This window comes from Natrix helvetica (genome assembly GCF_964273705.1).
Source record: "Natrix helvetica genome assembly, chromosome: 7".
Lineage (NCBI taxonomy): Eukaryota > Metazoa > Chordata > Lepidosauria > Squamata > Natricidae > Natrix > Natrix helvetica.
Window position 1 is genome coordinate 31,635,423 of NC_138558.1, and position 24,798 is coordinate 31,660,220.

At 41.8% G+C, this 24,798-nt stretch overlaps 1 protein-coding gene across 1 annotated transcript in view; it reads left to right on the forward strand.

Annotated features, from left to right (window-relative positions):
• Nucleotides 1-11,333, forward strand: part of RNF150 (ring finger protein 150) — an 80,408-nt gene extending 69,075 nt beyond the window's left edge. The window contains exon 7 of the mRNA XM_081959906.1: nt 8,465-11,333. Coding sequence (XP_081816032.1) covers nt 8,465-8,583 — 119 coding nt within the window. The 3' untranslated portion in view covers nt 8,584-11,333. The remainder of the gene's footprint in view (nt 1-8,464) is intronic.
• Nucleotides 11,334-24,798: the final 13,465 nt, after the last annotated feature.

A 24,798-nucleotide genomic window follows, 5' to 3' on the forward strand; every position in this document is an offset into this window, starting at 1 on the left:
TTTAGTCTACGTTATTCTGGATAGATCTGGAAACCAGTTGCAGATGTCTATGTTTGCAAATCTTTGCTGCTACCCCTAGTCCTCTTCTAATCTTATTGCTACAAATGCGCTCTTTTATATGCTGTGAGGGAAAACAACTAAGCTGAAGCTTTCAGGCTACAGTAGCTGGCTTCAATTTGAGCAATATTTGTGCTTCCAAGTTTTACTATTAAAAATGCAGTTCCAGGAACCACAACAGTTGTCCAAAGATTCCCATTCTCCTTTATTTATTACAGTCTTTAACATTACAGTTCCCAACATGCCAGTTAGCCTCATATCATTCTGTTTATTCAATGCAGGATCTGGCCTTACCAAGATTAGTTTATAACTGTTCTTGATTATCTGCTTTATCTTGCCAGATATCTTTTAAAAGTAAATTTTGTCTGTATTCTTCTTTGTCACTTATGAAATATTTTTAGAAATAGATTTCACTTTCATATACAGTATCAGGGCAGCAAGATATATTAAGATATAAAAAAAATTAACATCGTGACTAGAGTTGTGATATTGGTTAAACTTGGAACTGCCTGCAATAATTTGTAAAGCTTAAGAATTGTGACATGTTTTTATAAATACCCGATGGTCTTCTGCATCCCTGATCAAGGATAATCCAGGATCTTGCAATATAACGTATGTTGGAGAAAATAGAAATGCAAAGGGAATATTAATAACAAACACCAACTTTTTCTGTTGGTTCTTGGTTGTGATTCAAGTCAGTGATGAAGGACACATTTTGGCAGCAAGAGAACTTCACCAAGTTTAACTTTGTTTGCTTATTTATTTAAGGCAATGTTGTAAAACTAGAGGAAATCGTGGGTGTTTAATTAGAGCACCAGCATTGTAAGTCAAAAAGCAGGAAGAGTCAAAATAAGTGGTTGGAGGCAACATAAAAACAAATTTGAATTTATTGAAATTCAGGTAAATATAGTAGATAAAAGGATTATTTACTATTGTCCCTATCTTTCATATTCAAATATTATAATTGTATGGCTCCGATGTAAGAACTCTATTTAGACAGGCACTCACTATGCCAAGCCTGAACCACTGAAAAAGGAAATTTCAACAAAAAGTGCCTGACCAGTCAACCTAATATAGCACAACCAATACAAGCCTTAAAAAGAATAACACTGCCATATATCAAAAACATCCCAGAAACACCAATACAACCACATTGCATCAGCATAGCACACAAACCAACAAAAGCACTCCAGAACATCCTAAGTAAACCAAAAGAAGTAGAAGAAAAAACTAGAAGAAAAAAACAGGAGCCATTCACAACATACAATATAAAGATTGCAATAGCCCATGTAGGACAAACAGGCAGAAGACTAGCAGAATGCATCCATGAACATCAACTGGCAGTCAGAAGACATAATGACAACTCTTTAATCTCACAACCTATAGACAGGCTTAACCATAGTTTCAACTGGGAAACTGTGACCATCCTACACCAAGCCAAGTTCAAAAATGCTGGAGAATTCCTGGAAACCTGGCACTCTAACAAATTGGCCATCAATAGACATTGGCAAAAATAACATAGTGCAAAAAAGACAATCAACAAACGAAAGAGGGAATAAAAAGACCCAAACATCTCTCCACCAGCAATCGACATCGACACCCAGATAAGTATAAATCAACACCAAGATTAACATCAGACCAAAAATCAAGAAGTTAATATCCTAATCAAGAGCTAGTACTTTTTCATAGCTACGAATGATCATTGTCTGAGACGGTCATTAAAGGAGAACTACCTGCACCTAGTATCCAGTCATAAACATTTCCAGAATAATTTAAAGATCAATAAGAGATTGTGTTGATCCTTAGGCTTAAAATTAAAAACAAATGTTAAAAATTAGCTATCTGGAACTTTTAACAGCAATCTGTACAACTTTGATTCAGCTGAAATATCTTTCTCTTAAGTCTTCCTATGAATAGCTAGAATTTAAATAGCTGTAAGAGTGAGGAAGGCTAAATTTGCTGTGGCTTGACTTCCTGTATGTGACAGGATGATGCAGAGGCTGCTAGTTGAGCATCCAAAAGAGGCAAAGTCTGATGACTTTGCTGGCTTCTCAGGAGGACTGATTTTAAGTCCATTATGTGATCTACTGTTTTATGAAGGATTATGTTGTGCAACACTTTAGTTTTTTGCAATTAAGGTTTATTCTTTCCAAAACTGCATATTAGAAATACTGGACTCTAGCTACAGTAAATTGTCAAGGTTCTGACGGACGTCCTAATTAAATCATGAGCCTCGAGCCAAGCTTCAAAAGAAATCCAGTTATTTATTAGGATCTTCATGTCGGCATGTTCCCAAGTGAAGCCAGCTCTGACCCCACGTAATTTATGGCCCCAATCATGACCGTGTTTCCCCCCATCCTCCCAGGGTGTGTCATCAATCACATTTGCCAATGGGGCAATTTCGGGGGTTGTAGAGATCACTTCCCTCCGGCAACTGTAAGTAACCCTGGGATACAGCCTTGAGAGAGATAAGTCTGGAATGTGCATCTGTCTTTTGCTGCCATGGAGTTTCATTGGTTTCCCATCCCCAGTTTCCTATGGCAACTCGAGAGCAGGCCAGGGATGCTTTGCGAGTTGACACAAATATTTTAGTTTTTAACTTCCTGGAGTTTGTTGCCTATTTACAGTGCTTAGAGTTCAACACAAGTCATTGCCCTTCTAAAATATCACCCCAAGGGTGCATTCATTTTCAATTTCTGCTGATGTTGTCATGACATAATTTGGTTCCATCACAGTAAGATCAGAGGTTATATAGTTTCAAACTACAGGCTATGGGTTTCAGGTTCTTCCAGACAGTCCTTCCAATCTATAAAGTTATAATAATAGGATTGTTCGATGGTAGTTAGTTCCCTCCAATGGAAGTCCAAATATATTGCTTTTGAAGGCACTTTACATAAAACTAAAAAGTCTTTAAAACATATTTTCAGTGGTTTCTAATGGTTGCAGAGATGGTTTTCCTTTTCAAAGGGAAAAAAAATCCAGTTGAAATCCCACTTTGGAATTTCTTATTCTTGCTTTCCAGCTGCTCATACGATTAATAACATTTCCATCTGGAAAAATAAATTTTTAAAGAAAGCCTATTTTTAGACTTTTATAGGAAAAGCTGAAGTAATAAATGCAGCCTTCAATTATTTGGCACAAAAAAAATACATCTTTAAAAGAAAACTCTGCAATTGTTTTTTTTTTTTAAATGTGTATATAATGGGCCAAAATGCATTTTTAGGATCATTTCTCTGCAATCTTCTCATCTTGCTTATCTCCAGATGTGTTGAGGTATAACTTCCAAAATTCATAATAAGATGTTGGCTGAACACTATGGGAGTTCTAGACTTAACATCTGGAGAATGCTGAATTGGAGAAAAATGGGTGCATACGTACATCTTTCCTCTGTGTTTTTTTTTATTAAAATGACATTAACAAATGGTAGTGTTGTTGCATCTCTTTATAATGTACTCCTAAGAATGCTTACTCAGAAGGAAATGCCCCTGACTATACTATAATTGCTTAGTTATAAGTGTACTTTGTGGGGTGGGCTGCACTTACCTTTACTACCAGTTCGCTGGTTGTCAGTGCACATGCACAAATGCGCACACTTCGCTCACAAGCACCTCTTTGGGGATGAAACGGAGCTTCAAATCAGGCAGCTCCAGTGAGTACAACAGGCCCGGTGCGGGATGGAACAGCACATAACTCAGCTGGGCAGCATAGGCGGGGGAAATGAGCCAGAAAGTTAGCTATAAATGGAAAAAGTAGCATAGAGGCGGGTGGGCAGGCCTAGCCAGTGATCACAGCTAACGATTTGCCCGAACCGATCCAATCAGGCAGCAGCCCACCCCCTGGTGTACTTCCTATGGGAGATACACTGGGAACTAGACTTTCCTAGGACAAAAATGTTGATTTCGTAACTAACAAACTGTCAGTCGCACTACACAAAGCAAGATGTTCATTAAACGGAAAAGAATCATCTTGTTTAAACTTAACATTCTGCAAGAAAGGACGGTATGCTTATGTTCAATGATTTAATTGGCTATGTTTCACAGTGCAATATAGAGTAGATAGCCATTGGTAAGGTCTGGATAGCTTCTGACTCCAAATTAGCTAAAGGAGAAATGGATGGTGTCATTGGTCCCAACAATATCCCAGGTAAATAACAAATAAATAACAAATAAATTACCGCTCCTCTTTTTTAGTGATTTTTTAAAAAGCAGATAATTTTTCTCTCTCCTAATAATGCTCATAACACTTCAGAATATAAGGATAATTTAAATGGTGATTTGGTGCCCTTTCAAATACACATTAGAAACATTGTTCTGAAACCATTTATGTGGAGGCTTTTTGTTGCACAGAGAGATCTATATAAATACTCAAGGTTACAGAATGTTAAATTTGGCTCAGCTATAGTGTAATGTTAGCAATAGCTGCATTTGCTGGTTTGGCATGCAGCTCATACCAAGGTGTTCAGTTGTGCATCCATGATATAAGCTATTGCCAATTTACATGTCATTGCATTACCATTTCCTTTTGCTAGCTGTCAGCTGTAGTGGCATCGCACCATAAATCAGATCAGATGTCATTATACATTTACTTATATCAGATCGATTTTATTATAAATGTACCCAAATCTTATACAGAATAGAAATGAAAAGTGATAACCCAAAACTTTCATCCTTTTGCCTCCAGTATTCTATGCATATCATGTTTCTGTGTTTAAGGACCTTATAGTATTTGATGAAATTTTATGGCCTTCAAAATATATTAGCTTGATGTACTTTCTTGATGCCCCAACCTTTTGGGCACCAGGGATTGGTTCCGTGGAGACAGGTTTTGCCACAGATGGAAGGGGCATGGTTTCACGTGAGGCCTGCATCCATGGATGGGGCTTCACTTGTTTCTGTGGCCCAGTTTCTGGCATGCCATGGACCAGTGCTGGTCCATGGACGAGAGATTGGGAACCTCTGTTCTAAGGTACATAAAATCACCACAATTCCTATTAAATTGTACTAAATTAATAGAATAATCTCATGCATACAGAAATGGAGGGGGGGGGGAAATAGAGAATATCCTATGTTCAGGGGAGACTCCAAGAAGAGAAAAGATGGAAAAATATCTAAAGAAAAACATCAAAGGAGGAAACGTTATAACCAGTGTTTCTCAAACTTGGCGACTTTAAGTCCTGTGGACTTCAACTCCCAGAATCCCCCAGCCAGCATAGCTGGCTGGGGAATTCTGGGAGTTGAAGTCCACAGGACTTAAAGTCGCCAAGTTTGAGAAACACTGGTTATAACAATAGCACAGTGGAATAGAATGTTGATAAGCCTGAGAGAAGGTGAGAACTGACAATCAAATTGAAGAAGAAATAGTATGGTGTGATATTGGAAAACAAGAGAAACGTTTATAAATGTAACATGGAGTAGAATGATTAGGGAAAAAATAAAAATCAGGAAACATGAAACAGAGTGACTAGAATAAAAGACAGAAGAGCTGTGCACGGATAGAAACTGGAAACAACCATTACATAATATTGATTTGGAGGAGGGGAAGGGAAAGATGAATAATGAAACTAAGTGGGTAGAACACTGAGTATGAAAATTCCATATTGTGGCATTTTGTTCAAGGCCCACTTGTATATTCAGGATATGTGCATAAAAATTCAAATAATTACCTTCTGCTGAACTGTTGCATTTACATATTGACATTATGCATCTGGCATTCTGTTTTTCACTGTTTCAGTAACTATCATCCAACATGGGTACACACTGGTTAGTGTGTGGGTGTGCATTACGAAGACGGAGTTGTAGTTCTTGAAAATAGCATGAAGAGCTATGAGCGTAAATTAGTTTTGTCCTGAATATAATTGTTCCCAAGAGAAGGTTTTGTGGATTTTAAAATGAAATTCTGTTGCTGAATATTGACGGTTGGTAATTTTAGATGTAAAAAATTACATCTTTGCAATGGAAGTTCTAAAAAAAGAAACTATTAAAGGAAATTCTTTTGTTTTGAAACATATTTTATACTACTAATTTTATGTCCATTTCTAATGTAGATAGAATATAGAATCTGAGTCAACATAATGCTACTCCCTAACCATCTATATAAAAAGTGTGACCAAGTTAGCTTTAATCAAGACTTCCTTGCTTGGCAAGGAGCCTCATTGACTATTCTTGTTCTTAATTCCACTCTATTCAGAGTCTTGGGGTTCACGCCCCATCTTCTCATTACTCCAGCTGTTCTGATGATACCTGTGTTTGATCAGCTTCAATGGATTCCTGGCTAGGTAGTTTCTGAAGCTTACATTCCACAGGTTCAACTAGAGCAGCTTTGCCGGAGTCTGAATTCTGAGCCACGACATAAGGTGATTGTGTTGTAGCCTGTTTGGATGGGATAGCAAGCCCCCTGAAAGAGCAAGTACTGTCATTGGATTTGCAAATGGTGGCTGTGGCACAGACTTTAATTATATAATTACTGGTTCCAGCAGTAGCCAATTATAAGCTTAATCATTAATTTTACAACAATGAATTGTACAGCTACTGATTTACTTGTCATTATTTTCACCACTTGTAATTTCCAGATTTTTCAAAGCCAACTTCATGTAAGCTACATTGCTGGTAACATTCCATCCTGATTATTGCAAAATAGCCTGTGTGAGGTTGCCCTTGAAAAATGTCTAGAAATGGTGCAAATAATGGCAAGTAAACTAAGATGTGCAACAAACAGGAAATATATGAAGTTTGTACTGAAATATCTACATTGGTTGTTCATTAGGCATAATTACAGTTGTTAGTATTCATCATAAATGCCCTAAACCAAGGGTGTCAAACTTGCAGCATCATCTTGTTGTCACGTGAGATATCGCTACTTTTTTCCTCTTTGCTAAACCGGAGGTGGGCGTGGCTATCTGGCCTGTGGGCCGCGAGTTCGACACCCCTGCCTTAAACCATCCTTTTCAAGCATATTCTGCAAAGCACAATTGTTCCCCAAAGATTAATAGGTATTCGACAAATGCCTATTTTCTCTCCCACGATGGAAGAGAAAATGTTTTGTGAGTTTTGGAACGAAGTGGTTTAATTAGCCATTGAAAGGAGATGTCAGCATATTTCTTCTCAGACATCACATCAAATCAATTAGGGTGGGAGAAAATATTACATTGGGATAAAGTTTCACAGAGGAACTGAGCTTTTATGTGAAAAGGCATTGAAGAGCCTCTTAACTTTTCTATCATTAACTTTGTGATAATATTAGACATCAATCATCTTTATTAATTTACTACAGATTATGTCCCAATCTATCTCTGTCAATACTAGGAGACATTGATTAATTGGAGAAATCAGGAACGCCCAACCTAAAGATTCAGAAGTACGTGTGTTCCCTCAAGATTTCCAGTCACCTCCTCTTGCCACCAAATTGTAGCTGTCAGATGAGAAATTGAATATGCAGGAAGTAATCCTAATAATGTTTTGTCCTGAATCTATATACTTTTGGAAACATAGATTCTATGATGCCACTCAAATGCAAGAGCTGATCTTGTAAAACTATTGTAGACTTATGCTTTGACAGGTTTTCCTAATTTAATCAGAATAAAGCTGGAAGGGACCTTGCTCAAGCAGAAGATCCTGGCCCAGAGGTGGTTTTCTATCGGTTCAGACCGGTTCGGCTGAACTGGTACTGGTTTGGCGGCCTGGGTCACTGGAACCGCCAGCGACCCAGACCTGCCACGCCCCCGAACCGGTTCTCCTCCATCTTGATTTTCAGTTCTGTACATGTGCATAACAATTGTAATTGCACAAATGTAACCTTTTTCCTTTTTTTAACATTTTGCGCATGCGCAGACCTATTTTTGTTGAAATGCGCATGCGTCCGTAGCACAATTTTGCACGCACTGAACTGGCAGTAATGCTGGGAGCAACCCACCCCTGCCCGGGACTATACCATTTCAGATAAGTGACTGTCCAGTCTCTTCTTAAAAACCTTCAGTGACTAAGTGTCCACACTTTCTGAAGGCAAGCTGTTCCACTGGTTAATTGTCCTCACTGTTAGGAAGTTTCTCCTTAATTCCAGGTTGCTTTTCTGCTTGATTAGTTTCCATCCTGCCCTCTGGTGCTTTGGAAAATAAATTGGCCACCTCCTCTTTCTGGCAGCATCTCAAATACCGGAATACTGCTATCATGCCCCCCCCCCCCCCAGTTCTCCTTTTCTGTAGACTAGCTGAATCCAAATCCTGCAACCGTTCTTCATACGTTTCCATCTCCAGGCCTTTAATCATCTTAGTTACTCTTCTTTGCACTTTTTTTTCAAAGTCTCAACATCTTTTTTTTGTAATGTGGTGACCAAATTTAAAACCCAGCTGACAAGAACAAAGTAGAAGTGTGAAGATGAAAGACTGGCTCTAATCTTCCTTTCTTTCTTTCAGGTGAGCAAGAACCAGCAGTAAGTAGTGATTCAGATATTTCATTGATTATGGCAATGGAGGTTGGACTCTCTGATGTGGAGCTTTCCACTGATCAAGACGGCGAGGAGGTGAAATCCTGAAAAAAAGAAAACAGGAAACTATCGAAACATCCTTCTACTAAACGAACAGGCAGTAGCAGGAAGAAGAAATCAGTTGTGGTACACACGATATCCATATACATATGTGCACATATGTAAGGTTTGGGTCAGTTGTACATACATGAATACCCATATACAAACGTGCACATATGTAACCACAAAGGCATCCGGAACATTATGCGAACTCCAGTTAATTCCATTCTGGGATGGTCATGAAAAGCAATAGTTACAGATATGTCTGCCTGGATGCAGTTTCATTATCTATTACATTTGTTCATTTCATTGAAAATGGAAGTTGAAAATGTATTGTTCCAATCCATGTGCCAGAAGAATATGCCCTTGCTTGGTGGCTTAGAACCATATAATTGAAATGAAGTCCTCCCCACCCCCCCACCCCAACACACACCTTTGTTTTTGTTTTTTTTAAAAAAGAAAGAAAAGGGATACCGTTAGAGGATTATAGCTGACATTGATGGACATTATTTTCCTTTCTTCTCAATAACCCAAGCTTATTCAAGTATTCAGTTCAGAGATCTGAACATTATGGTGGGTCACAAAAATGTATGTATGCCAGGCATTTTCTACATGAAGAAAGCATGGCTTCAGGAAGAAATGGTGCTTCCAACTTTGACTTGATTTGAAGACTCTTTTTATTAAGATATTATCGGCCCTTGGAGATCTGTGCTTCCAGGGTCTTCCAGACAAGAGAACAGAGACTGGTTTGATTGAGGTTGGCAAATTGCTATTTAATCCTGCTGGGTCCCACTCTGAGCTTTAGGACGTTGATGGATAATTTCTGAGTGAGAGAAGAAGTATGAAGACAACAATCATGATGAAATTAAAGGTCAACCAATATATGTGGCCCTTTGTACCACTATATACTCTTCATGCCTTAATGGCTTTCACAGTGATTGGTTTTATATTAGCTTTACTTTAAAAAAAAAGCTTTCCCAAGAACTTTCTGACCTATGAATGAGTCTAATGTATTGATATTATTTGCAGTTAGATGGAAAGAAAATAGAAATGTTGTAGGAAGGCAGCAGGGGTATGGTAGTTTAGGGTAGATACCAATGGATTGTGATTGTTTATCATACAAGGTATACCTTGAAAATCACTTTATCCTGTCAAAAACATGAGTTACTCTTTATTTTACAAGTGACCGTTTTCCAAGTTCCCAAGGAACATATCAATGATTATGGTAAAGGATACGCAGACACAGCCTGATCTTTATTTAACTACATTTTAACATGGTTGGATAAATAACCAATAATCCAATTCAAGGAGATCCTTTCATTCCTAGAAAAGAGTAAAATTGTACTAAGAATGAACTGCTTTCCCAAATACCCCTTAATCAAATTGATTGTACCACATTTAAGTTCACCTTAAAAATTTTCAGAAAGTCTCAGGCATTTTTATTATGATGTGTGAAAATATGCTACAAACACCTTTTAATGTTGTTTATGCTCCTGATGTGGAGTATGTAGGCTAAACCTAGATAACTTTAGAAGTAAGTCAAAAGGTGGTTATTTGTAATCTTATTTCTGAAACACAATTTAAAACTGAAACATTCAAAACCAAATTCACTAAGAGTTGTGTGTTTTGCCCTAACTAATTTATGTTGAAAATAAGTGCCATTAGCTGCTGGAATTTAAGTGATCTTGTTTTATGCTGTTGCTTAATGGGGTGTGCTATTTATGCAGAAGAGCAATTTGTATTTTAATCAAAGGACTTAAAAAGGACTTTTCATCTTATTTTATGTCACAAAGTTAAGCTAATACTTCTGACAATAAAAATAGCAATTTCAACCACAGTAGATAAACAGAGGTAACAGAGTCACTTGCACTTATAAACTGAATAGACATAGACTGTTTTTTCTTCCTGTAGTAGAATAGTACTATAACAATTCATCCATAGGTGAGCAAAAAGTAGATCTAGATCTACTTAACAGATCCTGAGTAACTGGCTATAGATCAGTAACTACTCCTAATACCTGTATAATGACATTAGCTACAAAAGGCCCTCCCCACCTTAAATTGCCATTTGATCAAAGTATTGTTTCTTTATCAAAAGACACTGCATTGCAGTCTGGTCCAATAGTTGAGCTTTTAGTCCCATATGTTTCTAAATCTCAATGTCTGACTTCTGTATCAGCCTCCAGCTGGTGAATCCAAAGGCAGAAATAATGGCAGTAATAAATCCTTGAAAACAGAGATTTGCTAACTTCCAAAATTAGCCCATGTACTGTCTTCTTACTCTTCTTATATTCTGTTTCCCCCCTCTCTGCTGTTAGTTTTCCTAATTTGCTACTCTGTGAGGAAACTGAACCCTGGAAATAATTGGCAGGCTTTGTATTCAGCACAATGTACCATGTTCCACAAAAATTGGAAACTTTTTAGTGCAAATGTCATCATTAATGCCATTTCTTCCAATCCCAGAACACCTTTGGATTCCAGCATATTTTGCAAAATGCCACCTGGAACAGGCTAAGGACTGGCATTGAATCCAAAAGTGGAAAAGATTGAAGATATCATCTGCTTCCAACTTTTTTTGTTCGGGATGGGGATGAAAACATCTTATGAAATCTAATTTTGGTCCTGTGAATAGTGCAAATAGAAAGTGAGTTTACCTGGGAAAGGTTCAAGGTTGTTGTTGCATCTGATTTATTATAAGCACTGAAACTGCAACTTTGAAGGCAGATTGCTCTTTTCAAGATCATTACCTTTAACAAAAGATCAGTCTGCCCCATCTCCATGAAGCTTAATGAGGAATCTCCCCCAAACTGATGCAGTTCCGTTTGATTCTGGAATAACATAGAAATATTAGTATTCTCTTTATTGCTATTTGATTCAAATTGGGGAAAATTAAACCCTCCTCTACTAATACAAAAAGAATCTTGGCAAGTATAACTGTCAGATTATAAGGATGTGGTTGTTTTAATACTGGAAGAGGCTGCTCACTGTTCCAGTATATTATTGTCTAAAAATATAAGGCACCCCTGTCTTCAGTTCATTTCATTTCTATGACATGTGAGATACAGGGGTGGACTGCTGCTGGTGTTGCTGCCAGTTTGCTTCATGCACGCACCAGATGCATGCTGTGCACATGTGCGCAGTTGAATGTAAATTGTTCGGTGCATGCGCAGAACATGAAAAAATGATTAAAAACCAGAAACAGCAGCAGCAATCGGGGAACCAATTCAGGGATGTGGCCAGCCAGTCGTCCCTAACAGTTTGGCGACCCAATTCGCCCGAACTGGGGCGAACCGGTAGCAACACACTCTGTTGAGATACTGTATTAATTACCGGTAGTCAGGGGCAAAAGAATCTTGTAGGGCCAGCTTTCTTTACTACACGGCCACGTCCAGCTTTATGTTAACTACATGTTGCAGTAAGATGCAGTAAATATGCCTATTTTGCTGTTCTTGGTTCTTGACATGTTAAACCATGTTGTCCATCTGCATGCAGCCTATCTAGAAAGTTGGGTTATGATAATCAAAAGTAATATTAGCTTGTAAACTGTCCCTAGACCTGCCTGTGATTCTGCTGTCTCACTCCAACCACTTCCATGTTATTTGAGAGTCAACAACACTAATGATATATTATGTTAAGCAGTAAAAACCATTATGGCCCATATACTGATGGTAGGTAGGTGGTCAACAAGCAGCATGAGTGATTTTGCACTGATCGTTTTTCTTTTCCAAAGTACAAAAAAGTGGAAAGTGTGCAATACTCTAAGGAAGCCAATTTGGTGCAGTGTTTTAAGGCATCAGCTTAGAAACCAAAAGACCATGAGTTCTAGTTCCATCTTAAGGGCAAAACCCATTGAGTGATCTTGGGCTAGTCAGTTTCTCTCAATCCTGAGAAGGAGGTAATGGCAAAGCACCTCCAAAAATCTTTGCTAGGAAAACTGCAGGGGCTTATCCATGCAGGGTCCAAGAATGAATGGAAGAAAATATATGTAATTAGGAAGTATTGATATTGTCCTCTACTCTAGGAAGATGTCTTCTCCCTGTGTCATTAATTTTTAGACTAACAGTATTCAACTAAGGACATTCCTTATCATCTGGAACTTCTTTCTTTGAACTAAAGAAATCCATAATTAAATCTTGCTGATTTTTATTTTTTAGCTGTCCAAGAATGTGCTTAGTGCCAATGAACTTGAACTAAAGATACTGAGTGTTTTTGGATTTATTACTAATCTTCCAATTTACTGAAGACATCTTACCTAATAATTGATATTAAAAGCAATAGAATAATCCAGAAAATCAGTTTAACATTCTTTTTTAAATACAACAGCTTTCAAGCATACACATAGAAATGTATGTTAACGATCTGATAAAATTGCAAAGATAGACCACTGAGTAACAGTCTTCAGTCTGATATAATTTTCTGCACAGAATCAGTTTAGAGTTCTGGCAAGATAACCTGCCCCACCCAACCTAATAGGGTAAGTGTAGGGAGAGGGTGAAAGGGATATTTGAAGCTAATGGCTTTTTGCTCTGAAATGCCTAATGCCTACAGATTGCTTAAACCCCACCAACTGTTGAACAGAATGCAACGTAATGGAACTCCTAAAGTTCTTGGGGGCTGGCTTTCTACTTCCAAATAATCACTTCTGCCACCAAAAGCTTTGAGAAGAGAAATAATTATTATACTGTAGTGCAATGAGCTAAATGTGGACTGTATGTTAATGGGCATCCATGGGATAACAGTAGTAACGTGTTGGAAAGCAGAACTGCAAGTATTCTGAATGACCATGCTGTCCTCAAGTGGCACTATAACATTAAAATAAGACATGCTCATCATGAGTTCTCCAGCGTTCAGCTATTGCACAGGAAATGCAGGAGGGGAAATTCATTTACAATGTAGAGGGCAAAGTCTTTTGCTAGCTGTGTTGCTATATATAACTGGTTTTGTGAGAATGTACGCAATGTCACATTGGATTATTTAGTTAATCAAATTTAATAATGCAGAACAGTGTTTGATGATGCTCAATTCTAATAACTTCACTAGTATTAAAAACAGACTTTCTCGAGCTTGTATGAGCTTCCAGTAGTATTTATAAAACTTTTCTCTGTTCTTGCTTAACCGTGTAGGGAGAGTGCTTCCATTTTACGTTTGCACAGTACACAGTCTGTGAAAAACCGAGATATTATTTTTCAGTAGTTCTTTGAGAAATCATGCCCCACTAAATGCTTCTAGCATGCCATCGATACAAATTGTGTCGTGATCATTAGATGCAGTGTTGCTGCCAGTTTTTCACCTCGAGTTTATTTTTGCCAAGAAGTCTATGAAGCAGGCTCAAAGCAATGCCTTTTCCAGTATCTGCTTCAACATAATATGGGTTACAGAGAGCTGGAAGAGAAATCGTGCTTCTGAATGTGCTTCCATTGGCAACCGGATGAATCAATAATAAAGGAAAATACAGTTCAGAGGATAGAATATGTACAGACACGTAAAAACACCAGATATTGCTGGTAGTTATACAAAGACCCTCTCTATTTTACTGACAAGAGATGTAGTTCCATATTCACTGAAACGTTCCTCAAGTATTCATACGGTATACAGGATTTTTGAGAAAGCTTTAGTACATTTTGTTTGTTTAAAATAATGTGTGTTCTAAGCAGTCCATAGAATACCAGCAAACAGCAAAAAAGATTGAGCTTTAACAAACTTCATTTTCCTTTCTTTTTCACTGAAGCAATTGATCCATAATAATAAGAATAACAATAAATATAAGATACGTACTTTAGTATGTAGGTCTCTGCATAGCAGATCGTGTTTGCTAACAGCTGCATAGCAGAGGAATGCCCTCTGCTGTAAAAATCCCAGTTTTTAGAACTTCTCTCTTAATATAGTTGTTGCTTTAGTAGTTGGAAATTTATCTCACCAGTACAAATGCTGAATCATCCACAAGTGGGATTGAGGGGAAAGAGAGTGATGTCCATTATTATTTTTAAAAGATGAAAAGGAAGTTGTATTGAACATACTAAAAGGCTCCCCAAAAATCTAATATTTATAGCATATCATCCCCAGAAAATAATGTTTTGGAGTGTCTCTTACAAGAATGTATGTGTGGAAGACTACAAAAAAGAAAAAGAAATTGAATATTTTTCTTCCTGTTTGCTTCTCTTGTATGTTGTTTGGTTGTTTTGAAGGCATCAAATGTTATCCATTTCTTTTGCAGCAATGGTTTACTGATGTGAGATATCAAAATGTTTTTTACATGTACATAGTATCATTTCTTCTTCCCTTTTCCATGGCTAAACCACCTGATGAAGGTATTTTACCATTTTATAAGTAGAATAAAATGTAAAGCAGGAATTAATTTGGTGGGTGGGAAGGGCTGTTATTTTTATAGCAAGATGTTCCTTGTACTTATTAGCATTTTAAAATAATTTTGTACTTGTCAAACTGTACATTCCATCCGTTTCTCAAAAATATTTCTTATTTAAAGTACTTTATAAACACACAAAAACATTTGATAAAGAGTTTAATCAGTAAAGACAAAAATATTTGGATTACAGTAATAACTCTAAAGTTCTCTCCTCCTGTATCATATGGACTACCCACTATACCAGCAAATGGCAATTTTTTAAAAAAAAAATTAGAAAAATTCCTTTTAAATAGTGGTAATTAAATTATTTCTAATTGCATTTTTTTTTGCAATTTCTGTTTTTCAACAAGAAATTTGCCTCTAACTGCTGGATTTGGAATATTTCCCAATTTATATCTGAATGAGGAGCCTGCTTTGACAGCACTCATGCTGAGTTTTATTCAGGTGTTACTGTTTGCTCTTCAGAATTTTGCTCAGGAAAACCTTCGTTTTTCTGTTTAAAGCTGGAGTCAGCTCTGTCTATGCTGATTGCCTAGCGTTGTGTAAAGCCATAAGGCCATTTCCTCTTTCACTCATCTAACAGTTGTAGAATTAATTCATTGTTTAAAAATTTATAACTGTGCTCTGAAACCAGTTTAAAAATAGAGAATGGAGATTACACACACACACACACACACACACACACACACACACATGGATATGACACTGTAAACCAGAACTCTTCAGAATTTTGACTTATTAGCAAACAAGCATACTTACTACTACAAATGATGGAAGAAAACAAACTCCAAATTAAAAAGAAGACATGGCTTGGATTTGAGGTTTCTCTCTGCCTTGTTTCAGAGGACAAAACATAACCTCCAATTTGAATTACATCAAACCTGCTGATATCTTAAGAGCATCTGCCTAGAGCAGGGGTGTCAAACTCGCGACGACATGTTGTCACATGACGTATCACAACTTTCCCCCCTTAGCTAAACCAGGGGTGGGCGTGGTCAGCACGTGACACATCCGGCCCATGGGCTGCGAGTTTGACACCCCTGACTTAGAGGAAGAGCTATCAGAATGACCAGGGTCAGTGCTTATCCTGACCAGTTTCTTGATCAGTAGCAAACCAATATTCTGAAGAAGTCAGGGGATGGCTAAAATAATCAGTAGAAAGAGTACTGTAATCTGTCTTTGACATTCCAAACACTTGGAGCAGGCTGGCCTTTCAGTCATGCTAATATTGTGAAATGCTGTATAAACTGATTGTACGAAAAACCTAAGGCCGTGATGGCGAACCTATGGCATGCATGCCACAGGTGGCATGCAGCGCCATGTCTGTGGGCATGTGAGCTGTTGCCCTAGTTCAGTTCTACCGTACATGAGCGTGCGCCTCCCACCGGCCAGCTGGTAGTTGGGTCTCTGCTGTGCATGTGTGGGGCGCAAGATGTGTGCGTGTGCGTGCATGTACAGGGCAGAGAGGATGGGGGGGCACGTGCATATTGCATTTTAGGGGTTTGGGTGCGCACGCTTTGAGCACTCAGTCCGGAAAAGGTTAGCCATCACTGACCTAAGGTAATGAAATTGTTAGAACAGATTGCTTGTTTTGGGGGAGTTGTTTTTGTTTTCATGTGCTTTGTTTTTGTTGAGTAAGTCTCCTCTAAAACATACTAATCTTTTAAGTTTTAACTATTCTGTGTTTTTTTTTCCCCTTCCTGGTTTGACAGAGGAAAACAATCCAGCACAGTAACGTACAGCCTAGTTTTCAACTTGATTAGCAAAATAGAGAGGAAGATGGAAATCATCACGATCACCCATTTATATTTGCATAGGCAAAAGCTTTCTTTATAAACCATTTTTTTGCTATACTATGTGGAGTGTATGCCTATGCAAAGCACCAGTGGTTTGTGAAGAGTTTGTTTTCCTACAATATTTAGTAAAGTGTTGCAAATATATTTCAGTCACTAGTATATCTCCTGTTACTTTATTTCTGTATCTCTTTTATATCTCTCATCTTCCTTTCCAATGCACTTTATATCACTTGGAGAATGTGGGAGTCAGACACTATCACTAAAGGGACTTGCCTAAAATCAAGAGGCAGACATGTTGACTTTTTTCTTTATTGTTGTCCTTTCTGTACTTTTCAGTTGAGACAGTGACTCAGTGAGGGTCAGGAGAAATATTGGAAAAACATTATTTGGTAGTAAAACATGGCTATTTTTGTTATATAGAGGATTATAATGTAAATATGTGATACTGTGTTATTCTGTATTAGTAAAATATTGCAACTGTAAAAGCTGAAGGATTGTGAATTCTAAGCAATTTTATTGCAAGGATTTTTTAATAAAAATATCTGAGAAGTGTCATACATTTTTCTTAACAAATGTACTGGTTGAACTTAGTTTCTTAAAACAGCAACACTTGAAATCATCTCACATGCTACTCCTGGGTGCTACAAATTATAATCTACAAAAATCCATGGCATTTGACGAAATCCATTCAATTGAATCTTCACATTTTCTTCTGTTAGTATATTTTGTATGGGGGAGAAAGAGGAATTAAGAATTGTTTCTCAGTCACTACAGTAGAAGAAATTTAATTCAGCAGCCATAGCATTTTGTATTTTATAATACAAAAATGTATCTTATAATCAAGGAGGTTGCAGTATTAATTACAAATAAGAAACAGGTGGGAAAAAAACATACTTTCCTACCCAAATCCCAATGACCTCTTCAGTACTTTAAGTCTGGATCTCATCTATGTTTAAGTATTTTAAGTATTCAGAAATTAAATACAAATATTCACAAAGAAAAAATGCATCTGGAATAGGGAAAAAAATCAATAAAATGTTATTTAAAAACTACTTGGTTATAAATTTTATTATTTCCTCCCACTGTGCTCCAACTAATAATTACAATCAACATATTTATAAATATTTTTACCTATCCCCCCCCCCTTAGGAGTTGTACTCTTTAAGTATATGCTTGCCTTGTAGTATAATGTGTGATATATGTAAGCCATTCCTGCTTAAATTTAATTAAGCTTCTGTTAAGAATATATACGGTTAATTTTGCCATTGCTGCTTCTCTTCCAAGTTTAGTTTCCCAGTCTGATATCGCAAATGGATTGCATCCATTGATAACCATTCTGTAACTTTTAAAAAATTAAACAGGAATAATGGAAATAAGTGATAGGCCAATTGAAATGAATTGTATACATACCATAGGAAAGTGAGATGGCTGCAATATTGAAGAATCAAATATATAAAAACACACACATGCACACATACATACACTTCTATAACTTCCACAATCTGAATTTACCTTTTTTTAAAATTTAAGATTAAAAGCAATGACATGTTTTCTTCATTTAAATAAATATTTTTTTCCGGTGATCTCTTTGCAAAAACGCTTCTTTTACATTTCCATGGGAAAATACACTTTGATTGATAGGGAGAAATTAGATCTAATTTTTATTTATTCATTTATAAGCTCATGTCAAAAATAGCTGTTTTTCTTCCACATAAATTTTAAATGGGTACTCCAATTGACGTTTGCTGACATTCTGGCTCATTTAGTAAAATAGATTAACCTATCTTAAGAGTTTAAAAAAAAAGATATTCAGGCAGGGGTAAGTAAGGTGTTTTAATTAATTTTCTGAATTTCAGATCCAAGCTTGCTATACCAGTTCTCCATAATATCTCCTAGATGACAGTTCTTGATTACAAGGATTCCAATGAATTGAGAAAAATCACAAGACAAATGTTCCCAGTTCTTTAAAAACAGAGCAGAACTAAATCTTGTGACTAGGCTCCGTCTGATGATGCAGCAAAACTGCTAAAATGACTTTTCTTATAAGAGGAAAACACATTCATGAAATCATAAAGAGGAAACCACAGGTATTTTTATACATTTTTGTCAACAGTGCTGGGAAATGTTCTAATATAGCTGTACACACAAAGGGCCCAACAGGCCTCCTTTATAATCCCACTGTCATGATTTCAAGAATAGCCATTAATAATGTTTTCTTGATTATTATTAACCATTGTGGGAACAGACCGATATTAGTCTTCTATATCCCAACACCAGAAGGAATCTAGTGGCACATTTTCAGACTAACAGCACAAGCTTTAGATAACTCATAAAAATATATTTCTGTAAGTCTTCAAAAGTGATCCCGTTTGTTTATTTATTATGCCCCAGTACTTTCAGTTGTTCTTCCTATTTTCTTTCTTATTTCTTGTTGCTATATATTCATAAGATCTGTTAGATTGGATTGGGGCACACAGGCTTAACGGTAACAACAGCTCTTTATTCAATACAACAAGTGAGAACAATCCAGGGAAGGTTGAGTCTGACAGCAGCCCTTTTATAGGGAGCTGTCAGACCCTTTGACCAATAGGATCAAATCTCTGTTCCCGCCGGAACAGAGGACCATGGTGGAAACCACTGCAGTTAGAACAAGTATCTAACAAGATCCATTTAAAATATGGTCATCGGAGAAAATGAATAATGTGTTTGACACAGCTGGTTCTGCTGCTGTGATCTGTTCATACAATATGTCACTGATATTATAGGTCTTAAGGGAAAGAATCATCTCAAACATCTGAAGAGGAGTACATTTAAAAGCTAGAAAAATGGTTATCAGCATCTAGAAATAAAAATGAAAAACAGAATGACCAATTCCAAGATAAGCAGCATTCTGAGAATTAACCTAATTTGTTCAGGTCCATCCAGGCCTACAGTTCTTAACAAAAGACCTTTGATGCAAAGATGCCATTATATCAAATATCAACTCTTATTTTGCCTCAGCCTTCTCTGAAAATAATGTGTGTGTTCTGTTAGCAACTGAAGAACAAATGAAACTGATAGAATCATTGGTAAAACTATCTGTTGGGGCTGGGAAATGCATTCAGGCATCTACGTACATCTTTCAAAGGCTTAGTAGCCTGCTTTGAGATCTTTTCCAAGTTGTGCTACCTGTGCATATGTTACTTCGGTCCTGAGACTGATGGGGAAGCAAGCACTTGAACTAATGTGCAAATGCAGAGAAGATTGGGGAAGGTTATCAAAGCAGCCATGCCGAGCATCTGGAGGTTGTGCAGTTGCTTCAATCTTTCAAGGGTGGCTGCTGAAGAAGTGTGGGGAAAGACGAGGCTTGACGCACTGTATGCCCTGGTCTACCGCCCTGGCAAGCAGCTGGGGCACGCTGATGCCCTCAGCCGCTGCCCCTTGCCCGTCTCCAACCCTCAGACAGTGCCTTGCCTGTCTGTTTTGGCCATTGCAGACCTCGCCTTGCCGCTCTCTGCGGGCGATGTGGCGGCAGCGTCTCTGGCCGACCCCACCCTCTCCCAGGTGATGACCTGGGTTCTGCGGGGGTGGCCTGGGGGGCCGGTGTCCGACGACCACCGCCCCTACAAGGCCAGGCAGTTAGAGCTGTCCCTTCACAGTGGGTGCCTCCTGTGGGGGGACAGGGTGATCATTCCACCCACACTGCGTGAACAGGTGCTGTCTCGCCTCCATGAGGGCCACCCTGGCATAGCGCGCATGAAGGCGTTGGCGCGCAGCTATGTCTGGTGGCCCCGTCTGGACGACGAGATAGCTACCTGGGTTGCCAGGTGCTCGACCTGCCAGGTCTCCCGTCCAGCGCCTCCGGCGGCCCCGCCGCGGGAGTGGGAGATTCCTCGCGGCCCATGGTCACGCCTCCATCTGGATTTCGCTGGGCCCTTCCGAGGCCAGGTTTTCCTGATCGTGGTGGACGCCTACTCGCGCTGGGTGGAGCTCATCCTCATGTCCTCCACCACAGCGGAGGCCACTGTCCGAGCACTAACGCGCCTGTTTGCCACCCACGGCTTGCCAGACGTCGTTGTGTCGGACAATGGGCCTCAGTTCGCGTCCACCGTGTTCCAGGAGTTCCTGGCCTCCCAGGGCATCCGGCACGCCCCAGTCGCTCCCTATCATCCGGCCAGCAATGGCCGGGCGGAACGCGCTGTCCGCTCGGCCAAGGACGCCCTTGGACGAATGGACAAGGGCGACTGGCCCACGAGGGTGGCTGCTTACCTACTGGTTCAGCATTCCACCCCGTGTCCACTGACAGGGAAAACCCCTGCTGAGCTGCTGATGGGCCGGCGCCTGCGGACCACCTTAGATAGGTTGCACCCAACCTATTCTGAGGCACAGCCGAGCAACCTGGGACCCCCTCCCCGTTCCTTCCGTGAGGGCGATCCAGTATGGGCAAGGGCCTTCTCCGGGGATTTTAAGTGGGTGCCTGCCACCGTCACTTCTGTAACCGGCCCCTGCTCTTACAGGGTCCGGACCGCCGACGGTGCAGACTGGCGCCGCCACATGGATCAATTAAGGCGTCGCGAACCTTCGGATCCACACAACAACCCCGCAAGGTCGGCCTCGACAATTCCACCAGAGGCCCTGGGGTTGGCGCCGCACCCGATTCCCCCGCCGTGGCCGTTGCCCAGGCCGCAAGAAGTTTCGACAGAGACTGTTCCAGGCGCCTTCCGCCTTCCACAGCCCTCCATCGTCCCAGCCCCCGTTGGGCTACCAGCTCCTCCATTGCACCCGATATTGGCCTTCCCTCAATCAGGCCAGCCTGTCCCTAGTTGCAATTCAAAATTCCCTGTCTCAAGCCCGCCAGCGGCCGCGCCACCCCGGCCCTGCCTACCTGCTCCTGAGTCTCCGCCTCCACCCCCGTCTGGGATAGGCCTTCAAGATGGCGCCCGGAGCTCCACTCCCTTCAGGGAGGAGCTCCCACGGACACCACCTCCTCCTCCGGCGATCTGCCCAGTTCTGAGGCGTTCTGGGCGTGTCCGGCGCCGCCCAGCCTATCTTAGCGACTACGCATGCTCCGCTGTCACGCATGCGTCCTCGCTAGGGGGGAAGGAGTGTTATATTCCTTTCCTCCCCGACATACGACCGGGGATTCCCTCTGTTGTCAGCCAGCAACAGCCATGCTGCGCCTTAGCCAATCATCCGGGGTGACAGAATGGGAGGGGTCGGACGGTCACCGGCCAGAAGCCCAAGGAGCGGCTTGTGGTCAGTGAAGAGCGTCAAATGCCGTCCGTAAAGATACTCGTGGAACTTTTTAACCCCGGACACGGCAGCCAGAGCCTCCTTGTCGATCTGGCTGTAGTTCCTCTCCGCTGGAGAGAGTGTCCGGGAATAAAAAGCTATGGGGGCTTCCGAGCCGTTGGGGAGGACGTGGCTCAGGACAGCCCCCAAACCCACGGGGGAGGCGTCACACGCTAGAGTCAGGGGCATCCTGTCACTATATTGGACTAGGACTGCCTCTGACGTCAGCATGTCTTTGACAGCCGCGAACGCATGCGCTTCGCGGCTGCCCCAGCGCCAGGCTGCCGATCGGTCGAGCAACCGATGCAGCGGCTCGGCTAGTGATGCCTTGTGTGGCAAAAATGGCGCGTAGAAATTTAAAAGCCCCAAGAACGACTGCAGCTCCGCCTTAGAGGCGGGGGTGGGGGCGTTCTTGATGGCTGCGACTTTTGCAGGGGTGGGGTGGATTCCGTGGGCATCTATGGAGAAGCCGAGGAAATCCACTTTAGGCACAGCAAATGAACATTTGCTGCGCTTTAATTTGAGACCCACGCCCCTAAAACGGTCGAGGACCTTCTCCAGTACTTCGAGGAGTCCTGAGCGGCTGGATGCAGCGATCAGGACATCGTCGAAGTAGGGTACAACGCCAGGGAGCCCATGGAGCAAACGCTCCATGAGGCTCTGGAAGATCCCCGGGGCCACGGAAACGCCGAATTGGAGGCGGCGGCAACGGAAAGCCCCTCGGTGGGTGACGATAGTCTGCGCAGCCGCCGCTTCGTCATCCACCGGGAGCTGCTGGTAGGCCTGCGCCATATCCAGTTTCGCGAAAATACAGCCCTGCCCCAGGGAGTGGAGCAGGTGCTGTACGACAGGGACTGGATAGGGGTTTGCCTGAAGGGCCAAATTGATGGTGGATTTAAAATCGGCGCAGAGGCGTATGGAACCGTCGGCCTTCACAGGGACCACTATTGGGGTCTCCCAACGCGAGTAGTCAACAGGCTCCAATACGCCCTGCGCCAACAAGCGGTCAATCTCCTCATCAACTTTGGCCCTTAAGGCAAAAGGCACCCTGCGGGCCTTCAGCCTAATGGGAGCAACCTGGGGATCTAAGTTAAGAGAGATGGGGGTGCCCTTGTATAGTCCCAGCTGGCCGTCAAAGACGTCCGCGTAGGCGGAGATGACAGCAGCTACGTCAGGGGGCGTGTCTGAGATGGAGTGCACCCCCTGCACGGAGAGACCAAGGGCGGGGAACCAATCTAGCCCCAGTAATGCGGGGAGGGGCTTCTCAACCACTAGGACTGGCAGGCAACCCGAAAACCCCCCGTATTCAACCCTGACCGTATAGCAGCCCAGGGTTGGGATAAGTGACCCCTGATAGTCCCTTAGGGCCACGGGGCTAGCAGACAATTGGCGTTTAAGGACGGCGGGGCACAGTTTTTGAAAGTCTGCCCAGGCAATTATGGAGCGGGACGAGCCGGAGTCCACCTCCATTACGCAAGGCGCGCCCTCAATGAGGACTGACGCCTTGATTCTGTCCGCACCTGCGGAGGCCTGGTAGATCGCCTCAGCAGGGGCGGCTGCTGGGCCTGGCTCCACGGTGTAGCAGCTGGCTTTCGAGCGCGGCTGGCGGCGGGGCTGCTGCTGCGGTCCTGCTGTCATCTGCTGGCCTGTGGCTCCCTGGGGTGGTGGTGGTGGTAGCACAGCTCGGCAAACTTGGGCCAGGTGCCCTTTTTTTGAACACCGGCGGCAGATGGATGCCCGGAATGGGCAGGCGGACCGGTCGTGGCTGCCCCCGCAGCCAAGGCAGGTTGTCAAAGTCTGGCGCGGAGGTCGCGGATTGCGGCGTCTCTGCAATTCTGCCAGGCGAGCCACGAGCTCTTCCTCTTCTTCAGCCGGGCTCGGTATGGGCACCAGCTGATCAATGAGGCAGGTATGCGCTGGGGAAGATGGAAACGGGTGGCGGTCCATCTCAGCGACGGATTGCTCAGACAACTCCACCGCCCGTGCCTCAGCGACCGCCTCAGCCAGGGTGATTTCTGGCCGAGCCAGGAGACGCCTCCTCAGCCGGCGGTCCCTGATCCCGCTGACGAATTGTTCCACCAGGTTGTCCTCCAAGTCTGGGAACTCGCAGGGTATAGCTGTGGTCCGCAAGGACTGGAGGAACTGGCTGACGTCTTCGTGCGGCTTCTGGACGCACTGACGGAAAGCGTACCGCCTGGTAATTTTCGATGGGGTCGGGGCGTAATGTCCCTTCAGCTTGGCCATCAGCGTGTCCCAGTCGAGGTCGTGGACTGGCATAGGGGCTGCCAACGCCCGGGCGGCGTTGAACATCGGGGTTCCGCAGCTACTGAGGAAGAAGCTGCACTTCTCCTCCATCGGGATACCCCTTTTCCCGTTGGCTCGCAGGAAACACTCGAAGCGTTCCAAGAATCCCGTCCATCCTTCTCCCTCGGTTCCGAAGGGAGCGAACGGAGGAAGCGAAGACATAGCGGCTTGGAGTTGTGCGGCTCGGGGAGCTAAACTCAAGCGGCTGTGTGAAGAGGTTGGGTTCCGTCAGGGTCGTCGCCTCAGGAGGATCCCACCTTCGTCGCCAGTGAAGAAGTGTGGGGAAAGACGAGGCTTGACGCACTGTGGAACGTCCAACTCTATTTTATTAACAAATATCAACAGCAAGCAATACAGGAGAGAAGCCCCGTTCCTTAGCCTGACAGCTATTTATACGAAGAGCTGTCAGGCCGAAGGACCAATCAGGAAAGCGGAACAGCCCGCCTTCAGCCATGCTGCGCCTGATTGGCTAAGGCGCAGCATGGCTGTT